The 17,095-nt window shown below is 42.5% G+C and overlaps 2 protein-coding genes across 3 annotated transcripts; one reads left to right on the forward strand and one right to left on the reverse strand.

The window, feature by feature from the left end:
* Positions 1 to 1,700: 1,700 nt before the first annotated feature.
* On the forward strand, positions 1,701 to 2,674 carry LOC311054158 (spastin-like; the record flags this gene model as incomplete). Its single annotated transcript, XM_084070037.1, is given in 2 exon segments — positions 1,701 to 2,316; positions 2,319 to 2,674. Coding segments are annotated over 2 exon segments (972 nt in total).
* Positions 2,675 to 4,048: 1,374 nt separating this feature from the next.
* Positions 4,049 to 15,956, reverse strand: tbc1d25 (TBC1 domain family, member 25). Of its 2 annotated transcripts, none has more exons than XM_084068524.1 (7): positions 15,768 to 15,956; positions 14,431 to 14,540; positions 13,209 to 13,363; positions 12,988 to 13,115; positions 12,116 to 12,304; positions 9,805 to 10,080; positions 4,049 to 9,097 (listed from the first exon to the last, which is right to left on the reverse strand). In XM_084068524.1, the coding sequence occupies exons 1-7, from the start codon at positions 15,810 to 15,812 to the stop codon at positions 7,370 to 7,372; spliced, it is 2,631 nt and encodes an 876-aa protein (XP_083924650.1). In that variant the 5' UTR covers positions 15,813 to 15,956; the 3' UTR covers positions 4,049 to 7,369. The 2 variants fall into 2 exon arrangements, with proteins under 2 accessions (XP_083924650.1, XP_083924649.1); XM_084068523.1 differs by having other exon boundaries at positions 12,919 to 13,115.
* Positions 15,957 to 17,095: the final 1,139 nt, after the last annotated feature.

Genomic DNA, 17,095 nt, shown 5'->3' on the forward strand with positions numbered 1-17,095 from the left:
ACCCACTGCCTAAAAGGTCTGTTCATAGGATAAGGTCTGCCGTCATCCAGATTCGAACCGGGATGCTGCTGATGCCACAACGCAGAGTAGGCTACTACATGGGGTCTTTCTTCAACGTTTTTCATAGCTGAGAGAGATGAAGCACCCCCCACTACATTGTTTACAATTGTGTTGCACTGGCAGATTAAACTTTTTCATAGATTTCATAGCTTCATTGACATTAAACCACTTAAACCTTCAATTATTAGTAGCCTACTTTGATTCGCTCCTCTCCCCCCGCCCACACCAAACCTCTTTGCCGAAAATAGCAGAGGCGTTGTGAGCTTGTAGATCTGCTATTTTCGACTAATGTTCCCCTCAGAATAGGGATTCTATGGTTCAAGTGGTTAATGTAAAAATAAACATCCTGTCACACAAAGATTGGGCGGACCTCAGTAGCTCTGACTCTTTTGAGGACCCCCTAGGGGTCACGGACCCCCTGTTGAAGTAACTATACGATAATGGCGAGCTAACCATGGCTGCTCAGGTAATTTCATAGCTGACTCAGAATGCACTTACTATAGACCAATTAATTGTTTACTAACATTGAGACTGGATGCGCAGGTGATTGTTTCACGCAATCAATTTCCAACCTGTTGTTTCGGGGTGCGCTAGTTTCAGCACACCCCAACCCCCTCTTGTGTGTTGGCTAGTGTGGCACGTCCTGGCGAGACCTGATAGAATGGGTTTCATTTAGCGCATACTGGCTGCACGCATACTGGTTCTTATCAGTGTGACGTCGTCTGTTAAGGGGTCTATGGACAGCTGACGTCACAGTAGTATCCTAGGCTACCGCTATGCTGCTGGTACCGCTCTGCACGGCTTCGCTCATTGGTTGGTTGAAACGCGTGTGACGTGTCACCTTTTGGCCATATACTTTATGGAGATCCCCTGCATGCACGCGTGTCTGTATCTTTTATGCCCCAAACTCGGTCCGTTGCGTAGCAACGATTACCATTTGTGTACAAACCAGAGCTGTGTATTGACATCACACGGTGTCACAGTGACACCATGTGATGTCAGACCACAGCTGGTCAGCCTTTATAAGGACAGAAATTGAAATGTATTGATTCACATTTCATGTGGTTACTGACGTTACTGCAATGCCTACCATGCTGTTCAAGATACAACATCATTTTGAAACAGTGAGACAGTATTTTGTATATTTTGTTTATTTTGTATTCAGCCCTTGGATTGGACGATTTGCAAACGTGCATGGGAGTATTCAACGTTGCAGCCCTGGGAAAGAGACAGTGCACTCAGCTCCCACTGACTCAGCTGTGTGTTTCAATGCAAGAGAATCATGTCCACCAACAAATGTCGGTAGGAACAAAGACAACTGCAAAGTTATAATAAGCCATCATCACAAGAACGCGTTCAAATGCATATCTCTGGCATTACGAATCGATGAAGATAATACGGGTGTGAAGGAAGAGGCTCGTCAGTGGTACAAGAAAGGCATTGCAGAGCTTGACAGAGGAATTGCAGTTGAAGTCGGAGGACAGGGAGAGCTGTATGATCAGGCAAGGAGCCTTCAAGTTAAAATGGTGACTAGACTCACCATGGTAAAAGAAAGACTTGCAGTCTTGGAAGCTACAGTGAAATCTAAGAGGAGAAAATATCCTCAGAATGGAAAATCAAGTATAAACCAGCCCCAAAAGATGGACATGAAAAACTTCAAGAATGTGGACAGCACACTGGCCAAATTGATTCTTAATGAAATTGTTGACAGTGGCACAACTGTGCGCTTTGAAGATGTTGCTGGGCAGGAACTGGCCAAGCAAGCGCTCCAGGAAATTGTCATCTTTCCTTCATTAAGACCAGAGCTGTTTACTGGCCTGAGAAGTCCAGCCCGCGGATTGCTCTTATTTGGTCCTCCAGGAAATGGAAAGACAATGTTGGCTAAAGCGGTTGCAGCGGAGTCGAATGCAACATTCTTCAACATCAGTGCTTCCAGTTTGACCTCTAAATATGTGGGAGAGAGTGAGAAGCTTGTCCGAGCATTGTTCGCCGTTGCCAGGGCATTACAGCCTTCGATCATCTTTATTGATGAAATCGATAGCCTGCTTTGTGCAAGAAGTGAAGGAGAACATGATACCAGTCGACGATTAAAAACAGAGTTCCTGGTTCAGTTTGATGGTGTGCAGTCAGGAGGAGATGAGAGAGTGTTGGTAATGGGAGCCACCAACAGGCCTCAGGAGCTTGACGAAGCAGTACTCAGGCGCTTTGCAAAGAGAGTCTATGTGACTTTACCAAATGAGAAGACAAGATTCAAGATGTCACTTCATTAGCCAAAGATGCTTCACTTGGGCCAATTAGGGAACTGGGACCAACACAAGTCCGGAACATGGCTGCTAGTATGGTGCGCAACATCCAGCATAAAGACTTTGAGGATTCATTGAAACGTATAAAACCCACCGTACAGCCACAGACTCTTAACCTGTATGCACGATGGAACAAAGACTTTGGCGACACAGCTTTTAGCTCAGAAACATATGGTGTCACCAAAGTCTTTGTTCCAATTGTTCCAAAATTTAAAAGCTGTGTCACCAAAGTCTTTGTACACATTGATCGAATGATCCAGAAGTTGAAAAGTATTTTATTGAAAATGTGCTTCTGCCTTAAAAGGTCTTAATTGATAAATAGCTGCCTGCAGCAAAGCAGCAGGACAGGGAAGGGCATTTTGAAGAGGAAGGAAGGAGGGAGGGAAGAAAAAATAGCAAGAGAGGAAAAAAGACAAAGGAGGGTTAATCAGCAGAACTGTTTTGTTTTGTCTTTTGTACTTAGGTTTATGTTTTGTATTGATAGTTATTAAGTATAGATCACCATTTTAACAACCTGCTCAGGGACTACAGATGAAAATGATGTTAAAACTGAAATGTTGATTAATGTGCATTGTGCTTAGTAAATAAATAAATAAAGTCATATCTCACACAGCACAATGTCTGAGTAGGACTTGAACATGTTTATTCTGCATCACCCAAGGCTCAAACTCCCAACCTTTAGACACCAAGGGCAAAGGTCAATAAAATTAGTTTTGGAAACGGCTGTGAAGAATTGTGTAGAATGCTGAGGGATTGTGGGTATTGTAGTTTGACTATTTATGTGTGCCTTTAACAGCAGATTTCAAACTAATCCTATATATACTAAAATTGGCTTAAGGGACTAAAGGGAGGGGGGTGGGTGGGCTCACATCACACATGTCACCATGACTTAGCCATAACCATATAAGGAGTTCCCAATGCAGCTACGTCATGACATCAGACGCAAACAAATCATTCAGCTCCATATATGGGTACAAAAGGGGCATGCCCATATATGGGGGTATACTGATGACATCAGGGATCTCCATACGTATATGGGCATAAAAGGGACAAGGACTGACAGATACAGAGATCTCATATACAGTGTATGGGCATACTCTCCTTATATGGGCATAAAAGGGACAAGGACTGACAGATAGAGATCTTCATATATGGGCATAAAAGGGACAAGGACTGACCGATATAGATATCCATATATGAGCATATCAGTCGGCTCTGCGGTTCAACGTAGGAATTATAGATGTGAGGGCTGCATAGCAGCCCAAACCTCTAGTATAAAATAAGTCAGTTCACCTCATGGAACTAGGGTATAGGAATTTTCAGTAAATGTTTTATGACAGGAAATATGATTCTTTTGATTCCATAGTGCCCCCCAGAGGGGGGTGAGAAAAGACAAGCAGGATTACTGCACTACTGTGTTGCTTCAAAAATATACAAGCCTCACTTGTGAATTGTTATATTTTTAAGATTAATAAACTTATTTAAAGTCTTCCATTTAGAGCCGAGTGTTGGCTTAGAAACATAAAGTTAAAGTCGTAGTGAATCACATTATTATAGTCTTGGAAATATTCAGGACAGAAACAGAGGTGAGCATTTAGAGTTTCTTGTGATGGTAGGTAAATACATTGATCCAAATGTGTCAATCAATAAGTTTGAGCACTTCACTCGACACATTAATTTTGCAAGCCAGTTGCATGGAACAGAAATTTATTTGTGTACAATACACAATCAATGATACATTAGTGTATGATTAAAAAGTGTATCTTCTGTGCACATATATAATTTTATGAGAAGTATGTTTTGAGTTTGTACAAATGCACATATTGCTTGCTTTTAGTGCAGCAAGTTTCATCAATTGATTCTAATTTTTTAAATAGACTTATTACAGTACATACATACTATTATACAAAACAATGAGACAAAACAAACTGTAATAATCACAATAATCACAAGGCCATCTCAATGAAAGTCAATTCAGTCCTTGCTTTAAAGAGTAGCCCGTTCACTAGGCCTATGTGTCCAGCATTGTGGCAATGGGAGTTCTGACATGAATCACTTTTGCTGCCTATCTCCAGCATTTTGAATTCAAGGCTGAATCAAATGTATTCAGATGTATTTAAACACTTAAGCCCTATATATGTCATATGACGCATCGCGGAAATAGCCGTTCTACAAGCTTTTGTGTCTCATCTTGACGCAAACTTGTAGATCACCTATTTGCGCAATCTTTGATAAATTCTGCCTATGACATGCCTAAAATATGGACAAAAGGTTGAAAGTGGTTAACACAGGGAGGGAGGGTCCATATATTATAAATGAACAAAAATAACTGAAAGAATAATTGTGCAATCTAACAAAAGGCAAGAAAATGATGTTGAGCAGCTACTGTAGTACATTCCAGTATATCATCACCAAATAACAATGGATCTGCTATCTTGTTCAATACATCAATACATTAAACTAATTTGATCCTACAATAGCACTTTAGAATATAATGGTAAATTGAAAAAGGACAAAGCATGGGCATAAAATACATAAATCAAGGCTACTTGTTCACAACTGGTGATGAGGCACTTCTCTGCCAAAGGTTGGACATACTAAGCTGATAATTTTATTTTCATGGCACATACTATACTTTTTTTTACTTTTTTGAGTTTTTACAGTAAAGAAAGAGTGATGGAGAATGTCTAAACATTCACATGTTTGTCGTAAATTCATTTTGTGGGTGCCTGGTCCAGAGATCTGTAGAAGTTTACACTAACCATTGCACTGCAAAGTTAATATCAAGACTGTGCATTTGTGACACCTCTACTTATGAGAATCACATTAGCTTCAGTAACATTGTTTCAACATACTGTTGTCTCAGTACTTAAAGCATACACATCTTAAGTTTCTTTGGAAAAAACACTGGATTGCACATTAAACCGTAACAGAAAGGAACAGAACAACTGTCTTTGGGAAGTAGTAGTCCTTGATTGAATAAAAGGGATATACTTACTTTACATACTTTACAATTAATACTGAGGTTATTTAGGGTGTGCAACAGCCCAGGTGATCATGTTATAAAGACCAATAATCTGGACAATCTAGTAAAAAGAGTCATGATCATAGTCAAGCATTCAAATATATTCATAATGTAACTTAGTTAAAAGATAGAAAAGTCTTGGGATGCATTTCAAGAAGCAGAATATCATATATTTCAAAAGTATACTAAATTAGTTTGCCTCTTAGACCAAATCTTAGAATTTTGAAATCAGGTGACAAGGTCAAATACTGATTGATTCAAAAGAAAATTCAAACAAGTCGAGTCTACTCACCTGTTTGAAGTCAAATGGAATTGATAAAAGATTAGTACATACTGTACTTCTTTAAATACTCCCAACACTTTATCTATGATAAAGGTAGATACAGATATGGGTCATCAGGTACTTAGGTGAGTTCAGCTCACCTGCTAGCATTACCATCTGTTTATACCACTTTCATGTCTGTTCACAGCCAAAGATGTGAATATGAACATAGCCAATGTCAGGAGAAGCTAACATGAAGCTAACAAAATAGATACGGTTACGGTTTGGCTTGGCTCAAAAATGTTTTAAAACTATGTGGTCTGGATAAGAATATATGGGCTGCAGCGCATGTACTGTATGTACTACCATGTTGTTCCTGATCTCCCCTATGCAGATACACCACCGGTTTGGAAAGGTTGCGTTTATAAACTGACTAAACAAAACTTAACAAACTTTTGTGACTCAACCAAAACGAATGACTTGTAAACAAAGTAATTGACAGGGCAACAGAGGCTAAGTGCACTATATGGTTAGCCATTTGTCCTCATTCAAAAGGGACACTTGCAAAAAAACAACAACCAAATTGTCAGTAAGAGAAGTCTCATATCAGGAGTGACTGGTGGCTCAGCCAGTTAGTGCACACAGACTCACAAGTACCCAAGCTCAAATCCGCCCCCCAGTGTTGACTTCCATGTCTCTCCTGCCCTTGGTATCTAAGAAATAAAGCATACAAATGCTGGGGGGGATGGGATGGTGTATTAAAAAAAGTCCCATATTGCAGAGTTTGTGTGTTTTCCAAGGTTTTACATGGGAAAACCTGTAGAAAAAGCCAAGAAAAACGTGTCTCTCAAAACTGTTTTTTAAATGTTGCTGTGTGTTTCCGGCTGTAAAAGTTTGATCATGTTAGACATTCAATCCTCTTGAGTATAAGTTCCTCAGAGGGAATGTCTCTATTGTCTAGTTCTTGAGGCGCAAGTCCTTCAGTTTACATTTCCCTCAAGTCCATCCATTAAGTATTTTCTTCAGCAGAAGAAATAACAAATATTTTTGTATGAGCATACCTGTTAGGATGATAATGCCTAAATTGTAAATTGTTATAATATTGGAAAGTCAAAAAAGACCAAAAAGGTAAGAGTATATTTGATAGCTTGGCAGAAAACAAATAAATAACCAAGATCATTACGGTAATAAGAAATACATTACTTGGAGTTTTATCCCCAACAAAGTGGGACACCCTCAAACAAAGGACAGGCATCTCCAGTAGGCCACTAAATGGTGATTTATACTTGGTTCAACTTGCAAGACACGGCATGCAACCAAGTATAAATCAAGGGTAATAGTCAGTTTATTGGGTTCAATGTTAGATGTCATTCGATTTAGATTTTTTAAAGCCGATTCCGATATTTTGGAGAGCAGGGAGGCCGATTTTCTGTCTCTCTCAAAGATTCTGATATCCATAGTGAATGTAGTGTAGGTACCCAAAAAGGCATCTGATTTCACTCTCAGCGCAGGTGTTTCATTCTCGGCAGGCAATTTTTCTAATTACACTGGAATAATTAACATCTTTATCAACAATGTGCATAATTATATATTTAGAAACAAATTTGAAAAAGAAAAATTGTGCGGGAAAAACAACTAATAAAAAAACTGCCATGGTGGTGTCCTTAGCCGCCAATCTCGATATGGTACATAATGCAAATATCAGGCCACGTGAAGGAATCAGGAAGAGGGTGAAAAGGCTACTTGGGATGTTGGGGATGGAATTGTGGTAGCAAGGTTGTAAGTGGAATTTGGAGATGAAGGCTGAGGGGATGATAAAGGGGTGAAAAGGGGTCTGCCAGAGGGGGTCGGAGAGGGGGAAAGTGGAGCAGCTGTCGCTGTGGTCGGGGAGTCAGAACTAACCTCGTCCCCTTCCTCGGAGTCCCACACTTCACTATGCAAGTAGTCCGCGAATAACGCCTTGGCTCGCTGAAGCACCCGGCCAAGGTTGTGTCGGCGGACAAGGCGGTCAAAGTGCATAGCTAGCTCATTGTAATCCAAACTGTTTTTGATGATGTGGTCTCGATGCTCTAGCAGGATGGACAGGCACAGGAACAGCATGAAAGGATTCCCTTTTCCAAACTCTTGAGGTGGAGGCAGAGAGCACGGTTTAATGCTGGTGCTCTCTGACTTTGTAGAGTTGGTTATATTGACAGGGGTGCTGGGGGATTTGTTGCAGGGAGAGGGGAGGTTATTGGAAACAAAGGACAAAATGGGTGACGACAGCAAAGATCTACTCTGAGAGTAGGACGTTGACGGAGAAGCGGCAGAGGTTTTTAAAGTGGGGTTGGTGGGAGAGTTGGCTCCGGTATTGCTGAGCACAGGGCCAAAGGGGGCGAGTCCTCTCGGGGCGGTCTCTGGTGAGGCAGCTACTCCATTGGTTACAGTTGGACACGGGTACTTTGCTGAAGGAGAGTCTGGCGAGTCACCTGGCCAGCTGGAGGGTGAAGCCGAAAAGGTAGGGGATGGAGACGAACTAGTTTTCCAGTTGGTTAAGCCCCCGGGGAACAGGGAAGCAGGGGATACCCTTTGTCCGTTAGATGAGTTTCTCCCCTCAGTCTCGGGAGAGGAAATAATGTGGTTGTGTATGAGAGGCACTCGCTCACCGGGATCCTCCTCACTGTCCATTGTGGACTGGCGGCTTGGGGCGGCTGACTCAGGCTGCGAGGCTACAAACTCCAGGGCTTCCTCGGGTGGGTCAGCATCCTCCATATCGAAGCTATCATCATTCCGGGCGCTGTAGTATTTAAAATCCCCATAACTAGCTTGCTTCTCCAAAGGAGTGGCCAGTGAGACTGCCTTTTCCTTTACCACACAGGATATGTTACAATCTCCATCACCTTTCCTGACAAATCCTGTGTCTGGCCTCATGTTTTCTTCAATGCCAGCCTTCCTGCCTCCATCCAGTTCCTCCCTGGAAGGCCTTAGCATGTGCCGTCTGTGTTGCCTTTCTTTTTGCTCATCCTCGTCTTCGTCCCTGAGACACCCCTCCACCATTGAGGCCTTCCCTCTGTATGGCGTGGTTATATCATCCGTCTCCAATGGAGGCCCCAGGAGTTCCACCTCCGTCTCAGGAGGATCAGGGGGCAGAGAGCTCCAAGTTACCTCCAGCATCCTGAGAGCATCGTCGAAGGCGAACTCCCGCTTGAGCTCAAGGAGCAGCCAGCGGTAGCAGAAGAAGAGGTCATCGGCTCCACGAGAGACCAGGTAGGCGTAGAATTCAGGGTCCGAGTACTGCAAAAGCAGCTTCAGGTGCTGGAACTTAACAGACATGAGTTGCCCGTCAGGGCGGAAGTTCCCCTCCAGGCGTTTCATGATGCCACAGAAGCAAATGAACGCATGAGCCTCGTTGTCCATGACGGCAAGTATTGGGGAGGCAAGGTCACTCATTCCCTGACAGTATGATATCTGAAAAACAAGTGCAAAACTATTTTCAATTTCAACAGAAGCAAGACACAAAGTCTACATTTTACGAGCATCAACAAAACCTTACCGATAGCTGAAATTATGGGATTTTATGATTCCTAGATCCACTACCTGCTGAGCAGGCGATCAACCTGTACGAGACGCTAGTGCAACGACAATGTGAAATCTAATATAAACACCTGATCCTGGTTGACCAGCGACACACTGAGTGGCACAGTACCCAGCAACGTTTGCATGCAGAGCTACTGCCTGCCTCCCTGCCTGAATGACCTGAATCTGCCACCTGCCGTGGGGGAATAAACCCAGAATTAATATGGAAACTAGTCCATACCCGGTGATGTGCAGTCAAAAGTATTTGCAGGCTTGGGGTTACACACAGTAGCCTATATGCTTAGTTAAACTTTGAGAGACGAAGTTTGTTGCGGTCTTGCATGTTAAGAATGGCATTGATTGAGAACAACTGGTGAGACAGACAGTCTGGGGCTATGGGAGAGAGAGTTGTTAAGTAGTCACAGAATATTTATCTCCAGTATGATCGATCCCCTGATGGTTGCTAATCACGGAGGGTTTCATTGTGCTAAAAAAAGAAATCATTGCGACCTCCCGTTCGCTTGTTATACGCCGTTCAAAATAGCATGTCTCGCAGTATGTGGTATGTAAAATGAAACAAATGAAATTGCTTTACACACCTGTGGGTGTGTGATTGCAAACGTTGTGAGTATGTCTGTGAGGGCAGTGAGGTGAGGGCTATCCTCCGAGCCGGCATAGTATGGATGGGCACGGTCTGTCCTCAGGACATCCTTCAGAACGTTCCCCCGGATAAATTCAAGGTCCTCAGGGCTGACCCTAGCAGCCCACTCCCCCTTCAGCTGGTAATACTCTCTGGTCTTCCTCTTCATGTAGTCCATCCTCTCCTGCCCGCTCAGTCCGTCAGGGTACACGTTGAGAAGATACCGCCACACAACCTGGTGTGACAAAATGAGATTCATGTTACATAATTGCCATGTTGTGAGTGGTACAAATATCATTTCAATGATATGAAACAACAAATAATTTCAGGAATTCTTGCAGTTAAGTCTATTTTGGGGAAATAAACTGTACCAAACTGTGGGTACACAATGCTGTGTGTAAGTATTTAAAATGTCTGTGTCGAAAGACGAAAAAAGCGACAGGCCACACCTGATCCATTTCCCATACCGTTGGTTAATGATTACCATTTATAGTGAAAAAGTTGCAATAATCTCACATTCTGAGTCCAAGAAGTCTGAAGCAAATCTGCTCAGGGACAGTGATGAGATAATTTAATCGTCCCGCATTTTTGAATACTGTTAACTTTGTCATTTAAAGGGAAATTCCGTTATATTACCTGGGCCCCTCTCTGCTTGTTGCATCTGTATTCCATGTAGGCTAATCTGTGGCTCAAATAATTAGGAACGGCCATTGTATTCAAATGCTATTTCCTCATCTATACTCAGGTGGATATTTTGACATGAGTCTGGAAATTAATTTGTTCCTCAGTGTAGGCTAAACAACAAACTCCTCTGCTCATAACCCCCCTTCCAGCAACTCAACTACCATGATATGTCAGAGCGAGGGATACTCTCTGGAGATATAAGAATATAATAAGCCTGTAATTGATAGTCTGGAAAAATAACCCAGTCTGTACATGCTAACAAAGAATCAGCTGCAAACTCCTCGGAGCACAGGTCTCCGACCAGGTCAGGTAGGTAATTGTGGGCAGGGCAGGCAATGTTCGGAATTCGCCAATCAGGATGGAGTATGAAAAATCGGACAGAACCGTCTATATCACTTTTCTATAGTGTTCATGTGTACCGATTTGCATGATGTTTGGACAAAATTTGTAGGAGTAATATGAGAAAAAGACAGTTTTGCAAAAATCGGCCTCCTGGTGGCACTATAATAATAGGGCAATGTTAAAAGGGTGGCATTTGTTCCTCAACATAGTGCGAATGTGCGTGCAAAGTTTACCACAATCGGACGCTGCGTTCATGATTTGCGGCAGAACGGGCCACTCCTGCAAACTTCAGATCTTAGCCAATCAGGATGGAATATGAAAAATCAAACCGATTTCTTGATCACATGACTATAGAGATCATTTGTACCGATTTGCGTGACATTTGAATAAAATATGAAGGCTTAATATCAAAAAAATAGTTTTACATAAGTCGGTGTTGGTGGCGCTATAAAAAGCCAGATGTGAAAAATGCAGGGCAAAGGTTTTTCCTTGGCCTCTAGGGAGTGTGCATACAAAGTTTAACATAGATTGGTGTATTTATAGGTAAAAACACAAATTGGCCTGTTATAGCGCCACCATGAGGCTGATTTGAACATTTTCAAGTGGCATTTCTTCCTCGGCCTAGTGGGAATGTGAGTGCAAAATTTCATGGAAATTGCACGCCGTGTTCATGATTTGAGGCATTTTGTTCAAAACGGAGCACTCCTGCAAACTTTGGAAGCCAATTTTAGCCAATCAGGATGGAATATGAAAAATCTGGAAGACCGTTCCTTTAATGACAATAGAGATACTGTGTCCCGATTTGTGGGATTTTTGGACAAAATCTGTAGGAGTACTTAATTTCTTTTATTTTTTTATCACAAATCGGCCTCCTGGTGGCGCTATAAAAGGCACATGTGAAACATTTGGGGCAGAGGTACTGAATTGGTATTCAGACAACTCAGACTGCCTCTTCCATGGGCAGAGAGCGTAAGATTGCACTGGGCATAAGGCATAGTGCAGTCGGCTCTCAAAGGCATTCATTTCATAGGCTAATAAAATATTCAAAGAATGACACTTGTCTGTTTTTTCTTTAAAATATTCTAAATATATATTAAATACTGTGAATTGCGTGACGTACTGCATACCGCGGTATTTTGTTTGATAGCGTACTGTAAAATGTCATACCGTTACATGCCTAATATGAACATAACACAGTAGAACTTGGGTGGGTATGGAACAGGCAAAGAACACAGGTCAACTACCTTTCGTAGTGAAGACTCCACACCACCATGGTAGATTCGTAACCTTAATTCCTCAGGCCGTGTCAGCTGGCCCTGTCCATTAAGGTAACTGTGGAACTCAGCGTCGGTCAGGGGTGGCTTGAAAGGCTTGATCTCCTCCCCATAAGACCAACTCAAGGCCTGTTGGACTTTGGACAAGGTCCGGCCCATCTAGACACAGAGAGTAAAAGACTATGAGTGCGTAGTGAGTCACTGTGAGTGCATAGTAGAGCCTGACCAGAATGTTGGGTCTGATGTCGATCCTGATTTTGGAGAGTCCTGGGCGATCAATGATCAAATAATCACAAATCACTTGTTGACATTTAAAATAATTAGATTAAGTACATACTGTATTTTAGATTTAAACATATGAAAAGAATATGTAATTTTAATTATACAATGACAAGCAAATATAAAATACACAAAAACATAACTTTTTTTATTCAACCACTTAAGCCCTATTGTTGCAAAAATATTCAAAAAAGAGCTCACAACACTTGGCTTGTAGATTGCCATTTTTGAACATTGTTGAAAACTTGCAAAATGTTCACCTATAATCACATGCCCAAAATAGGGCCGCCGGGTTGAAAGTGGTTAAAAATCAGGACCAACGTATTGGCAGTTATGCAGCCGTTGTGTCCTGATTTTTAACCTGCCGGTCCTATTTTGGGCATGTGATTATAGGTGAACATTTGTTCAATAAAAAAGTCAAATATTGGCCGATATGTCGGTGAAACCGATATATCGGTCAGGCTCTAGTGCAGAGGACAAGCTGAGCAAAGGACCTGACTCAAGGCTGCAGTGAGCGGCTGGTAAAAGAGATGGCTGACTGGATGAGGAAGGTCATCAGTAACCTGGGACAACAACGACTGGGTGAAGGGGAGGGCAACCGATGTCAAGGACTTAGTCTTCTCCCCAGGAAGCTGCTCTGAGCCAATCACGTCTTTGGGGCTGATGATGTCCCAGTCTTCCATAACGGGACCTGGAAATGGACAAAATAGTCACAGACACAGTAGGTTAGAGACTATAGATGTGACCTTCCGCTTTGGATATTAGACAATATTTGTCCTCTTACTATCTTCTGAAGGTTTGATGTCCATCTTAAGCTGTAGATAGGGTTTGGCTGCACTGACAAATGCAGCGTCTAAATCCCAGTCAGACAGGAGGGAAAGATATACTTCCAAGCCGCCCCGATCACGGCACAAGTAACTGATCCCAAAATGTTGCTTCCTAAGCAGAAAACAATAAAGGAAAATGGTTGCAAAGGCTGGTTACTAGCCAGGCTGCGCCTGACGGGCTTCTCACATTCAGCATTTGATACTCAGCCTGGCTTGAGCAGTGAACGCTCAGCAAGTAGCACATGACTACAGAAATACACACACTGACTTCACCAGTCCTCCACCTTGGTAACTGGTACAGTGGGCACCTGAGACCTCTGGGCACCTTTTTTTTCAAAGACTGGTCACCTCAGGAGCCAAATAAGGGACCATAGGTTGTTTGGACTTTAGATCTGAAATATAAAGGGTGCACTAAGGCGCTATCTATAAGCTCAGAAAGCGTCGTAACGCGACCGCCATACTTAAGAGATTAGGTTAAATGGCCTTACACTCGCTCATTTCATAAATTCAAAAACAAACATTGCAATATTCAATTCAGGTTTCAATTCACATTGAGGTGCCCAGAGGTCTCAGGTGCCCACTGTACCAGTATCCCTCCACCTTAACAGGAGCCAACTTGCTTTAAGTGGAAGACTAGATAACTCAATGTTTGTTCTCATATGGTTCTGGTGAGCGTACTGTGGTTTTACGCTGTTAGATCAGTGGTTCTCAACCTGTGGGATGATTGGGGAAAAATATAGATTTGCATTGAATGTGTAGCGGTTAGGGGTGTACAATGGGTGGCCAATCGGGGGGGGGGGGTATTAAAAAGACCTTTTTAATACCTAAGAAAAAGAAAGAAAAAAGACCATTACTGCATCAAAAGTAATCAACAAACTATACTATAAAACTGGATAAACATTGGCCAAATTGTCAAATAATATAAGAGGCAGAAATTGTGAAATTGTTCAAAAGTCCCCAGTTAAAATTGTATTATTTTGGGGGGCCTGAAAAAGGCCTGAAAAGGTTGAGAGGCACTGAGGTAGATAACCATACTGAAACATAGATGTACATGAACAATTAAAAAGCGTACACAAACAGAGTTTTAAAAAAAAATAACTTTGGGATTTATTCCACTAATCAGCTGATTAATATGTGCAGCAGCTGCAGCACTAGAGGCAAACCATCCATCTCTCTTACCCATTTAAGTCAAAAGCTCGGATGAGTATGTGTTGTAGCACCTCAAGTGATGTTATCTGTGGATCCACAGCAAATGTACGATACTCTGCAGGAAGCACCCCATCACATTTCTGGGAAGTGTTGAGAAATAATCCTTAAACCATCCACAATTAAACTGATGCCATATTATACTACAGATATGGTACTATAACACTTGTTAGTCATCACATCTGCATGGCAGTGCATAACACAAACATAGCAAAGTCATAACTTCAACAACCCTTTCATTAACACTGGAGCTGTTGACCCATAACATTGCAATTAAATGGTATCAAATGGCAAATAAATGGGTCATGAACCAGCTGCATAGTAAACATTTTACTCAAGTAATTTCTAACGAGAGCAGCTGGAGCCCAGTGGTGGAAAAAGTACTCAAATTCTTTACTTAAGTAAAAGTATCAATACTACAATGTAGAACCAACCGTTACATGTAAAAGGCCTGTATTCGAAATGTACTTGTAAAAGTACAAACATCTAAATGTACTTAAAGTACCAAAAGTAGAAAGTACTCATTATGCAGAATGTCCCATTTCACACGTCTTCAAATGTATAAAATGTATACAAATCTTTTGAAAATAGCAGATCGACAAGCTCACAATGCATCGCATCGCTATGCATCGTTGTAGATCGGCTATTTTCGAATGGCCAAAAGTAACATAGGGCTGTTATGGGTAATGTATATTTTGCATTAATAATCAGAATCTACAAAGCAACTAGTAACTAAAGTCTTCAAATAATTGTAGTGGAGCAAAAGTATAATATTTGCCTCTGACATGTAGTGGAGTTGAAGTAAAAGCACTGAAAATTGGTAGTAAAAAAAATACCTCAAAAATTGTACTCAAGTACAGTACTTGAGTAAATGTACTTAGTTACATTACACCACTGCTGGAGCCAACCAGAGTTGTCCACAGGGTTATGGATGATTTGGCGAGCTCACAACAACATTGAATGTTATACATTTGGGCTCGTGTTTAACGTTACACTGAGATGAACACAAAACAACAGCATCTCCCAAAGGATGTCCAGCCACAGACACCAACCACACACTGAGAAGATGACGTCCACTGTAGCGGTTGATGATGTTAACAGGCGCCATGTAGGTTAGCCACCGAAATAACAACTAATAAAAAGGTGCGATCCGTTTGAATTGAGCTCAGACGAATACCGTCAATTCAGAAGTTGTTTCGTGACCCGGTGTCAAAATAACAACATGTTTATTATTAGACAGCCTTCCTTCCAACACATCACTAATGTGCGGCCATCACTGTGTAACACACAAGCAGTGCTCCTTTTCTTACCTTGACTTTCACTCGCACCACCCCCCTCTCCTCCTCGCCAGCCATTTATGGACGCTTGAAAACACGATCGTTGTGTGTCAATATTCTTCCACCTTATGTACAGACATTTTGATCATTAAAAGGAAGAGATGTAGCAGCTGATGTTTTTCTTCTGTTGCTGTAGCTCTCTTCTCGCCCAGCAGCAGGGAGTTCCTTTCATTTCACTTGTTTCCTGTGAGTAGAGGCGTTTCTGCCTTCACAATAAAAGCTCTCCTTCAACTTTTATATATATACCCGGTTCAGCTGATCTACGCATGCGCAACAGAGAGATTGGCCAGGTTCCGCTTCCATGAAGGCCAGATGTGATGCGATGCGAGAGTGCGGTCTGGTCAACACCAACTCGCTGCCCTCCACACTCTCCTATCGAACATCCAGGCCCAAGCTTCCTGTTGTGCTGTGAGGGTTCATGTCCCAGCCCCATACAGCAGTACTGACTCCCCTGTAGCTATGAACAGCTGCCTCTTGAGGTCTTCTCCTATGTCTGATTACCACACTCTCCCCGTCCCATGATGCAAGGCATTCCGGGAAAGTGCCCTCTGGACCTTTAGGTCCTGTTCCATTGAAGCAGTCCAGGCCCCGAGATATTTTAAGTCCTTGACTGGCTCGAGCACCAGTGGCAATGGTTTTGTCCTCTGTGTTAACTTAACTGTCAGTGCCTTTGTTCTCTTGGTGTTGAGCTTGAGGCAGATCTTCCTGCACTCCATTTCTACTGCCAGTAGTAGTTCCCTTCCTTTCTCTGCTGTATCCGAGGTTAGGGCAATGTCATATTTGTAGTCGAGGTCAGTAATCATGATGGTATGTACTATGTACTCGCCTTGACTTCCTCGGGACCAGAGTGAACCCCAGTGCCTCCTCTCTGCCATTGATTGCGAGTCTCAGTGCATGGTCCATCGCTACAATGAACAAGAAGGGGGCCAGAGTGTCACCCTGTAGGACTCCCGGTAGGATCTCAAATTCTTTGGTGTCACTGTCGCAGGTTTGAACCTTGGCTCGAGTCTGGCTGTAGCTTGCCTCTATCACAAGGGCGCCGATACTGCGGGTGCCTTGGGCCTAAAGCACCCAGGGGAAATGAAGAGCACCCATCACAAACTCATCACAAAAAAATGTGATGCGCGGAGCCCTGCTTCTAAGTTTCGGCGTTTTTCGCTGTTTATTTTATTTTCCACGCCGTTTGGTGCCCCCCCCCCAAGGTTGGTGCCTTGTGCTTCAGCACCTCAAGCCCGTTGGATAAGCCACCACTGTTCGCACGTCCTCTCTGGATGGCTCCAGATGGACACATTTTCCTGGCG

The sequence above is a fragment of the Gymnoscopelus microlampas genome (assembly GCF_963454915.1).
Source record: "Gymnoscopelus microlampas genome assembly, chromosome: 10".
Classification (NCBI taxonomy): Eukaryota; Metazoa; Chordata; class Actinopteri; order Myctophiformes; family Myctophidae; genus Gymnoscopelus; species Gymnoscopelus microlampas.

Bases quoted from the DNA above. Each gene is read 5' to 3' on its own strand.
- tbc1d25 (XM_084068523.1), bottom strand. From the start codon at position 15,812: ATGGCTGGCGAGGAGGAGAGGGGGGTGGTGCGAGTGAAAGTCAAG. The intron at 14,541-15,767 runs GTAAGAAAAGGA...AACACTTCCCAG, and splicing joins TGGTGCGAGTGAAAGTCAAG to AAATGTGATGGGGTGCTTCC. The intron at 13,364-14,430 runs GTAAGAGAGATG...TTTTCTGCTTAG, and splicing joins CGAGCTTTTGACTTAAATGG to GAAGCAACATTTTGGGATCA.